Here is an 11,085-nt window from a genome sequence, read left to right as displayed (position 1 = left end):
TAAATATAAAAACGCAAGGCTTATGATCAGTAAAGTTCATTTTTACTAGACTGATAAAAAGATATATAGGTAAAGGTTTGGCATGATATGGGCACGGATTGGCGGAAGATAAGCATGGTTAGGGGGGTAACTGCTTTATCATGAAATTCAACCCCTCCTTAGGGGGGAAACTGCTTAATCATGAAATTGAATCCCTCCAAAAGCTGGCCCATGTTAGCTGGCAACAACGTGTCTGAGCTCCCGCTGCAAACCTTCATTTACCCCTGAGTCAGCATGGTCGGGGTGTGAAACCATTACCATGTGCTTACTTTACGGCACCCATGCTGCTGTTTTGCGGGGCTTTGCTACCAGCCCCAGGCTTCAGTCTTCTGGAGGGAGCAGGATCCAGAACCGGCCACGGGGTAGACAACCCCCCGTGGTTACGCTAGCCACATCCCGTGGTTCGCTTGGGCTCACATTGTGGACCCTGCGTAAGTCAGGTAAAATTCACCAATCTGCGAAAAACATGAGACTGAAACATAATTGTGCAAGGTGACAGCTCTACCTGTTCAGCCCTGCTACCCCTGTAAACCAATCTGCAAAAACACATGAGACTGCATATAATTGTGCCAACGGGACAGCACTTTCTGTTCGGCCCTGCTACCATGTTGTAAAGCAATCTGCAAATCAATCAGACATGAGACTGACACATAATTGTGCCAATGCGACAGCACCATCTGTTCGGCCCTACTACGATGATGTAAACCAATCTGCACAAAAAACAAAAACAAAAAAACAACCTGGGACTGACACCTAATTGTATCAATGTGGCAGCACTTTCTGTTCGGCCCTGCTGCCATGTTGTAAACCAATCTGCAAAACAATCAGACATGGGACTGACACCTAATTGTGCCAATGTGGCAGCACTTTCTGTTCGGCCCTGCTGCCATGTTGTAAACCAATCTGCAAAACAATCAGACATGGGACTGACACCTAATTGTGCCAATGTGGCAGCACTTTCTGTTCAGCCCTGCTTCCCTGTGATAAACCAATGTGCAAAACAATCGGCTTGAGACGTGACAAGACTACTATTACTGCCTATTAGTTCGCATTACATACTGCGGCGTTGCTAACCTATCTTGCGTAGTTTTACATACCATGAAAAATGCAGCAGTCAATCTAAATATATTAAAGAATCATACCCCTATTTGCAATATTAAAGAATCATACCAACGGAGTTGTAAACCAATCCGCAACACTATTAACACGACAGAGATAAACAACGGAGGTGTAAACCAGCCACAACACTATTCACACAACATAAATAAACAACGGAGGTGTACCAATCCGCAACGTTTAAGCCACCACGCTGAAATGCAATACCGAAGTCCGGCCTTCGTCGAAGATTGCTTGGCCAAAATTTCAACCAATTTAGTTGAAAAATGAGGGTGTGACAGTGCCGCCTCAACTTTCACGAAAAGCCGGATATGACGTCATCAAAGACATTAATCAAAAAATGAAAAAAATGTCTGAGGATATCATACCCAGGAGCTCTCATGTCAAATTTCATAAAGATCGGTCCAGTAGTTTAGTCTGAATCGCTCTACACACACACACAGACAGACAGACACACATACACCACGACCCTCGTCTCGATTCCAAAAGAAGAAGAATGTACGCTCAGTTTGCTTAGTGCTTAGGTTATTGTTGTTTTGTTTTATCTCAGTAATATGTATGCTTTGTAAGACCTACAACGGTCAAATAACAGCCCAAATATGCCCAACAAAGGTCCCAAGGGGTCAAATAAGACCTAAGTAGAAATCTAAAATAAACAAGGAGGTGCCAATCACATTATTGAGTTAGCCCCGTTCTCTCCGTACGAACTATGCCTGGGAGAGGATTTCCTACGTCCTCTTGCGAGACTTGCACGGATCGAACTTACCAACTTCCACTCTCTCACTCAAATATGTGATAAAAATATAAGAAGAGTGGTTGGAACTAGTTTTGAACTCCCAATATTTACTTGGGGGGAGATCTAACCCAAGGCCTGCCGTGGGCTCGTGTCTCGAGACCCCGTTGAAGAATAAAACAAGAACCAGGAAAGACTTGGCCAATTGAAACTAATTAATAATATAAAATAATTTCACAAAACAGAACAAACGTAGAAAACAATTACAACACAAACTCGCGTCTGCTTTCACCACCACGACACACAATAAATGTTGTCACTTTGTACTTTATTTCTTAATATAATGGCAGCTAATACACATACGTACAGACAAGACGAGTTCTCAGAGGATTGGTGGGCTTCAGCCTGAGCGTACAATATCTCTGTCAGGCGACAAAAGGGTTAATCCCATGCTAGATCATTCTCATACATCTACAGGGCACTCACCGACCCCAATACTAGCAGATCACACAACCATCCTTTTATCAAAAAAATCAATACACTGTCCTCTTCACAATGCCAATTATTACAAACACCCCTACCATGGACAATGTCATCACAACTTCCGGTTAAAGTTTGGATTACACTATACGGGGAGAGCACACTTGACGTTCACAACAGTCACAAATAATGATTACCGAGAGAACCCCGTAAGACAATAAAACTAGATCTAAAATAAAAAAAATAAAAAATAAAACCTAAAACTAAACTATGAAACTGAAATATGAAACTGAAACCTAAAACTGAAACCTGAACCTAAACCCCTTAGGAAAGAGTAGTCTACAAACGACGTCGGGAACATGTCAATACGTCCCAATACCATTACGTCCCAGTACCATTACGGCCCAGTACCATTACGTCCCAGTACCATTGCGTCCCAGTACCATTGCGTCCCAATACCATTGGGTCCCAGTACCATTGCGTCCCAGTACCATTACGTCCCAATACAATTACGTGCCATTGCGTCCCCGTACCATTAGGTCCCAATACTAGTGAATTTAATTTCTGAGATGTTACTGTAGCAGTGTAGCGACACGTTTTGTAATAAAAGTGCGTTTTGTAATAAATTTATTACAAATCGTGTTCGGATTACACAATTTTTATTACAAAACGCGTTCAACACGATTTGTAATAAAAATTGTGTCGGTACATAGCAGTATTTCACAAATAAAAATAAAATAAAAAGATGTGTACCGGTTAGTCGAGATGAGGTGAAGTGGAAAAAAATAAAAATAAATAAATAAATAAATAACTGTTTGTTCATGGGAGAAAAAAAATCCTTCACGATATAATCAGAAACTGTAAAGGATATTGCATGTCAGTTTGTTTGTTTTGAGGCGCTCCTTGCTTTCCTCACAGGTTTTCTGAGGTAACCATGTTCTTTCTTTTAAAATGAACTGAAGCACGCTAACCTAAACCGAAGTGTAAAATTAATATATGCTTTAGCAGGGCCGGACCCAGGGGGGGGGGGGGGGTTCCAGGGGTTCCGGAACCCCACCCCTGGAAAAAGCATGTACCTTTCTTTGACTTTTACTAGTTTTAGCACCAAAACAATGCTGCTCTTAACCCTCAAAACAAGGCCCAGAATGCACCAGATTGCACAGATTGTAACCGTATTTCAAAAAATTTCCGGGGGAGCATAGCAGGCGCGCGCTTCGCCACTTCGCTGATTTGCCCCCCCAAAAAAGGAGGAACCCCCCCCCCCCCCCCTTACAACTCATTTGGTCCGGCCCTGTTTAGCGGTGCTCGACACAAAGAAAAATACCGAAACAGTACAGTACACCGCTTTGTATTCCACTGTATGTAATCGAGCATGACATGACTGTAGGCTTATTTACTGAGTAGACGATGTTTAAACCCGTTTCTGAGAAAAGCTAGACTGACTGTCCAGTCATCGAACCTTCAGCACATAGACACCGAGACACACATATAGCGAAACCCATACACGCACAAATGTAGACACAGACACCTACATACATACGTACATAACACACACACACACACACACACACACACGCGCGCGCGCGCGCAAGAATATACATACATGCACAATCAGTGACATAGACTAGTTCTACATGGGACGATGTTTCAATAACAAATCATTTTATTTTTCTTCCTGTTTAATGACTGAACAAACACAACCGTATCTTTAAAAATCAACAACTGCATAATCTGGTAAAATCCTGGTTCGTATGTACATGTTTAACATTTAACATATTACTCTGCAACCCTCCTGCGATCAAAATTCCTTTTGGATTCATAAATCGAAGACACTTGAATTAAATATTATTCTTTCTTTCTTTCTTTATTTGGTGTTTAACGTCGTTTTCAACCACGAAGGTTATATCGCGACGATTAAATATTATTGGGCGAGAAACTGTTATGTTACTTTACATAAACAGGTACTGTATGTAACACACGCCTAAAAAAAAAAGGAACATTATAAAGGCCTTCAACTAGCTGTTCTTCTTTTCTTCTCCACGATCATCATCATTATCATCATCTCCACAATCATCATCATTATCATCATCTTGTCGTCGTCATCATCATCATCATCAACATCAACAACAACAACCAACAACAACAACTTTTTTTTTATTTTTTTTTACAAAACACAATAGAAAAGAGAAAAAAATAAATGTGTCAAGTAAGTGCATATACAGGCTTCAACATTATTTCTACGTAAATGTATGCAATCTTGAAGCTTGAAATTACTCGGATAATATAAGGTAAGATACTCCGTACTTATAAAATCCACTGTTCATTTTCATCCTTTCGCTGACCTACTCTGTCGTACAATATCCATGCCACACACAGACATAGACACAGACACACACACACACACACACACACACTGCCCACCGCAACGTTCAAGCATTGCTCAAGTAACAATTGTGTTGGGACGTAATGGTACGGGGACGTAATGGGATTCCTTTATGGGACGTATCGAGATGCAATTTTCTTGGGACCTATCGACACGCAATTTTGTTGGGACGCAATGCCAATGGTACGGGACGCAATGGCACTGGGACCCAATGGTATTGGGACCCAATGGGATTGCTTTTAAATGGGACGCAATGAGACGGCATTTTTTTGGGACGCAATGGTACTGGGACACAATGGTACTGGGACGTATTGGCATGACCCCCTTCCTCTCTCTCTCTCTCTCTTTCATTTGAGTTCATTGAGTGTTGGCATTATCTTAATCTACTGGAGCAGCTGCGTTCATACTGATCGCTGAAGAGGCCAGTCAGACATTTTGGTTCAGGGGGGCCTATACAGTTCAAGTTCAGACTTGCAATGCTCAAATGCTTTATACCAGTTGCCTCCCCTCTTAATAGAGGACGCGCTTCCTTGGAATCCACCAATCAAATCACAGCGGGGATGCAAACTTGGAAAATGGCTGACAAAACTGAAAGTTAGTATCGGCGTCTGTGTGTTCACGCCTGTGCAAACTTTTGTGGTGAGAAATGACGTGGACAAAGAAAGATAGAATGCATAACACCGATTGGCAGATTACGTTACGCAAGTTTCTTGGACGCAAAGACGGGGAGAAAAAAGGTAAGCCAGGTGCTACAAGGAGACTCTGAACCTGGGAACTAATTACTTGTACGGTACTTGCGACGTTGTAGGTTTATAGTCAAATAGAAAACCTGTTCGCCGATCTTGGTATGAAAAATAAGCTGCTGTGCGTGGGCTCTAGCATAGTAGAGTTCCAGTACGTGTCTAGTTTTTACTTGAAGGCGTTGACGGTATCGACTGCTACGACATTGGTCATACCACGTTCTGTGACTGCTTGGTCAGAAATAATCTCATCATTCCACTGGGTACATCACGAAGCGTCCCGGTACCGAAGCGTCCCAGTACCGAAGCGTCCCGGTACCGAAGCGTCCCGGTACCGAAGCGTCCCGGTGCCGAAGCGTCCCGGTACCGAAGCGTCCCGGTGCCGAAGCGTCCCGGTACCAGTCACCACGCACATCCTCGGCTCGCATGCCAATGTATTATATAGCAAAGGGAATGCCTGTAATTCACACAGAGCAATCACTTGGTCTTAAACGTGCACAAGACAAAAACTTTCATACTGGTGGAGCGAGCCAGTCTGAAGAGTACTCGGGTCCAGCGCGAGCGTTCTTTATTACCCAAATGAACCCAAACAAACCCAAATTAACCCAAATGATACAATTTAAAAGTCGGAGGCAGAACTGAAAAGACTTTTTCCGAAGTTCACGCTTAATGAAGCCAGAAAGCGTGTGTGATAACAGACATATCCCTCTTGTGAACGGAAGCCTACGGACTTTTCCCCCGAACTTGTACACACGGGTACAGTATTTCCAAATTGGTGTGTTGTGAGTACAGATCTAAAGTAAAGTTGGGGAAAAGTTGGACAAAAAGTGATTTTTTTTTACCGAAAGCAAATCAAGGTCTGTGCAAAATTAAAAAAATCAGTGAAGTCAAGGTCAAATCAAGGTCAAGATTAAATTTAAAAAAAATAAATATGGTTAGTCAAGTCAAGGTCAAATCAAGGTCAACAAGGGCGGATCTGGGGGGGTTACACGGGTTACGTAACCCCCCCCCCCCACACCCCCAAAAAAGAGGTAATTTATTGGCTCAGGATGCACCAGATAGCTCTATTTTGCTTCTTTGGATAAAAAAAATTTCCGGGGGGGCATGCCCCCGGACCCCCCTAGAGGCTTAGGCGCCTTCGGCGCCGTCAACTTGTATCTTCGCAGTCATTTTGTAACCCCCCCCCCCCCCCCCTCCAAAGTGAATTGATCCGCCCTTGGTCAAGGTTTAAAAAAAACAAACACTCTAAGTCCTGTGACGCGTTATAGTGGGACGCTTCGGTACCGGGACGCTTTGGTACCGGGACGCTTCAGTACCGGGACGCTTTGGTACCGGGACGCTTCGGTACCGGGACGCTTTGGTACCGGGACGCTTCGGGGTGTCCCCCATTCCACTTCAGGTCTCGTTTAACTTGAAAAGAAATGAGGAGAAAAACAGAAGCAGAAGAGGGAAATGCCAATGTGTACATGATTGGGCACACAAACACTACAGAGAATGATGCACACTCGCAGATGAGATAGTGGTGGGGTCGGCAGAGATCATTATGAAAATATTGAAAGTGAAACACTTGGATGAGTTGTTGCATATAATATAATGATGACTGTTGCCAGGTCCAGAAAATGGGATGAGAGATGAGAAGGATGAAGACGATGAAATGGAAGAGTTTACCAAGCTGTACAAGGAGTGGAAGGGCTTGGGTGATAACTTCTCCAATGTGCCCACCCTCTTCACAAAGGTGAGTCCAGTCCCCACAGTACCACTACCAGTGGGCTACATGTCAATACGTCCCAATACCATTACGTCCCAGTACCATTATGTCCCAGTACCATTGCGTCCCAGTACCATTAGGTCCCAATACAATTACGTGCCATTGCGTCCCCGTTGGCCCGTACCATTAGGTCCCAATACTAGTGAATTTAATTTCTGAGATGTTACTGTACCAGTGTAGCAACACATTTTGTAATAAAAGTGCGTTTTGTAATAAATGTATTACACATCGTGTTCGGATTACACAACTTTTATTACAAAACGTGTCAGTACATAGCAGTATTTCACAAATAAAAATAAAATAAAAAGATGTGTACCGGTGATGTCGACAAACATGTGGACGGACATTGACCAAACAAATGTATCGATAGGTTCCGGGTGCGTATCGCTAGCGCTACGTGTCGTTTGTGCTACGTGTCAATTGTCCTACGTGTCATTTACAAGTGCTACGTGCCGCTATCGCTACGTTGATTAGTGCTACAAATAATTTGTCGATAAGTCGCTATCATTCGTTCATTATCACTACGTGTCGACAGCACTACATCTTTTAGCGCTACGTGTCATTGTCGCTACGTGTCAATACCACTCCACTACTTACTGACGACTCTCTCTCATTTTTTCTCTCGCTCTCACTCCTGGTTTGTGTGTGTATATGTATGTCTGTGTATATGTGTGCGTGTGTGTGCGTGTGTGTGCGTGTGTCTGTCTGTTTCAGTGTGTGTGTGTGTGTGTGACTCTCTCTATCTCTCTCTATCTTGCTCACTCGCTCGCTCACTCACTCTGCCTCTCTCTCTCTCTCTCTCTCTCTCTCTCTCTCTCTCTCTCTCTCTCTCTCTCTGTGTGACTGGAGAACAATAATTGACAAACACAGAATAATTATTGGAAACTGCACAATCAGACAGTACATTAATTTTCTTCTTTATGAAAAATCATGAAGGAAAAAAAGGGGTCATAATACTTGTTACAATATGTTATCTTCTACGTGTCACTTAAAATCAAAATAAATTTTGACTCTTGAATTAAAGGTCTTGCTTAAAAAAAGGTCCTGTCATCTTTCATCAGATTATAAAATATAATGAATTAAAAATTGTCTGGTCAACGAAATATCTCATAAATCAATGTGTTTAACAGATTGTGTGTATGTCTATTTATTTATCTCTTCTCCATCCTTAATCACTGTTCACATCCACCCATCCCTTCTCTCCCCTAGTCTGACCACGATGATCACATACCCCATCCCCCCTTCCACGGGTCCCCCCTTCCGCGGCCCACACCTCACTGTGCCCACCTCACCTCCCCATTCACCCCCCCCTCCACACACACACACCCACACACACTGCCTACCGCAGCGTTCAAGCATTGCTCAAGTAACAATTGTGTTGGGACGTAATGGTACGGGGACGTAATGGGATTCCTTTATGGGACGTATCGAGATGCAATTTTCTTGGGACCTATCGACACGCAATTTTGTTGGGACGCAATGGTACGGGACGCAATGGCATTGGGACCCAATGGTATTGGGACCCAATAATGGGACGCAATGAGACTTCATTTTTTTGGGACGCAATGATACTGGGACACAATGGTACTGAGACGTATTGGCATGACCCCGTGGTAGTGTGACCATTACTTGAATTCTTCATCTTGGGTGTCATTAGTGAAAGGAAGGGGTTGAAATGAGCTGGTGCAGAACTTTCGTGTTGTATGTTTGACGTGCTTTGTTGCTTGGTGGTCAGAGATTCAAACCAATTTGATATGTCAGACTTCCATCATTAAACAGTCGGGTGTTGGAAGCTATATATATATATATGGGTCATTCTCAGAAATGGTGGTTCAGTCAGAGTGAGTAGGGGTGACACATTTGAAATCATGAAAAAGTAAATTAAAATTATTTCTACCACGACTTTTTTCATCTGAATCTATTCCTGAGACATTAAAGCATTGTTGTTTGTCAATAAAAATGGTTTCTATACGTTGGTGTTGTTTTTGTGTGCTTTTCAATTGCGAAGTTCGGCCGTTTCCGGATCGCCGAAGCGTTACACGACTTTCGTGATCAACAATATGTTCAGTCTCATGGCTATGTTTGCAAACACCAACAAATTACTGCAATCGACAGTCAGGAGTTCAGCCTTGGACGTAGCAACACGTCTTTGCAAAAACTCATGCTGAATTTGAAGTTACGGGCTTCGAACAAAAAATTCTGAATGTCGTAATGCATCGTATCCAAACTCGACGCGCGGACATCGGACAGCAATGTGCTCCATGACTTTGCCACATCACGGCTATTTTTAGCTCTTTGGCGCACAGGAAGTTCGAACAAGAAAATAGTCCTTTGAATCACAGCCAAATATTCACAGAAAACACCAGAATTATATCATTTGCTGAAACTCATGGCGTCGTTTCCCGACCTACGTTACGACTGAAGATAGTTTTTACATTTAGTCAAGTTTTGACTAAATGTTTTAACGTAGAGGGGGGGAATCGAGACGAGGGTCATGGTGTATGTGTGTGTCTGTCTGTCTGTGTGTGTGTGTAGAGCGATTCAGACTAAACTACTGGACCGATCTTTATGAAATTTGACATGAGAGTTCCTGGGTATGATATCCTCAGACGTTTTTTTCATTTTTGAGTCACTTGAGAAAAAGTGACTCTATGTAATCGGTCAGTGTTAGTCTGTCCGGCCGGCCGTCCGGCCGGCCGGCCGTCCGTAGACACCACCTTAACGTTGGACTTTTCTCGGAAACTATCAAAGCGATCGGGCTCATATTTTGTTTAGTCGTGACCTCCAATGACCTCTACACTTTAACGATGGTTTCGTTGACCTTTGACCTTTTTCAAGGTCACAGGTCAGCGTCAAAGGAAAAATTAGACATTTTATATCTTTGACAAAGTTCATCGGATGTGATTGAAACTTTGTAGGATTATTCTTTACATCAAAGTATTTACATCTGTAGCCTTTTACGAACGTTATCAGAAAAACAAGGGAGATAACTAGCCTTTTCTGTTCGGCAACACACAACTTAACGTTGGGCTTTTCTCGGAAACTATAAAAGTGACCGGGCTCAAATTTTATGTGAACGTGACTCCCAGTGACCTCTACACTTTGACGTCTGCTTTGGTGACTGTCACACACACACATGCATCACACACGTGCGCAGCCAGTCAACCACCGACTCAATAAGAATCTTGCATACTAAAGTTCCACAAACACAAATTGTAGTATAAGAGGAAATATTATTGTTCACTTATAAACATATTTATAACACATACACACACGCACACTTTAAAGTTAATGACCTGCTGGAGTAAATGGCTTATTTATCGAGCTAGGTAATAAGGGTAATACTCAAGTAACCAACTGAGTCCAGCAGTAGATAGAAATCCCGACGATGTAGACGTAGACGATAGAATGACGGTAGTAGGACGACACTGAGTTAAAGGTGAAGCAGAAGACTGCGCAGACGTAGATGTAGATGTAGATGTGAGTGAAATGTCATCTTCCGGTTAAAGTTGACACCAGAACTTGATTGTTTCAGCCTTCAGGTTAACAACAGGGCGACCTGAAATATGCGTAGAGTTAGTTTCATAGTCAATATCACGCTACCCTTTACCCGGCCCGTCTTATGCCAATAACTCCAAAGCAGGATTATATGGACAATGGCAATACTGATTCACACACTCATATACCCAAATCACTCATGCTGGCAACCATTTAAACATATTCAAATTAGTGTTCAAACTAGCTCCTAGCATCAATATATTAACAACACGATTTAACAATATTTCTTAAATATAATCATAACTATCATAGGCAAAGTACAACAAGT

The 11,085-nt window shown here is 42.7% G+C and overlaps 1 protein-coding gene across 1 annotated transcript in view; it reads left to right on the top strand.

The window, feature by feature from the left end:
- The first annotated feature begins 6,991 nt into the window (after window positions 1–6,991).
- LOC138953980 (serine/threonine-protein phosphatase 2A regulatory subunit B'' subunit gamma-like) overlaps window positions 6,992–11,085 on the top strand; it is a 64,375-nt gene continuing 60,281 nt past the window's right edge. Inside the window, exon 1 of the mRNA XM_070326007.1 lies at window positions 6,992–7,226. Within this exon, the coding sequence (XP_070182108.1) occupies window positions 7,116–7,226 (111 nt within the window). The 5' untranslated portion in view covers window positions 6,992–7,115. The remainder of the gene's footprint in view (window positions 7,227–11,085) is intronic.

This window comes from Littorina saxatilis, linkage group LG17 (genome assembly GCF_037325665.1).
Source record: "Littorina saxatilis isolate snail1 linkage group LG17, US_GU_Lsax_2.0, whole genome shotgun sequence".
In the NCBI taxonomy this organism is placed as follows: Eukaryota; Metazoa; Mollusca; class Gastropoda; order Littorinimorpha; family Littorinidae; genus Littorina; species Littorina saxatilis.
This window is presented reverse-complemented; position numbering and strand designations above follow the sequence as displayed.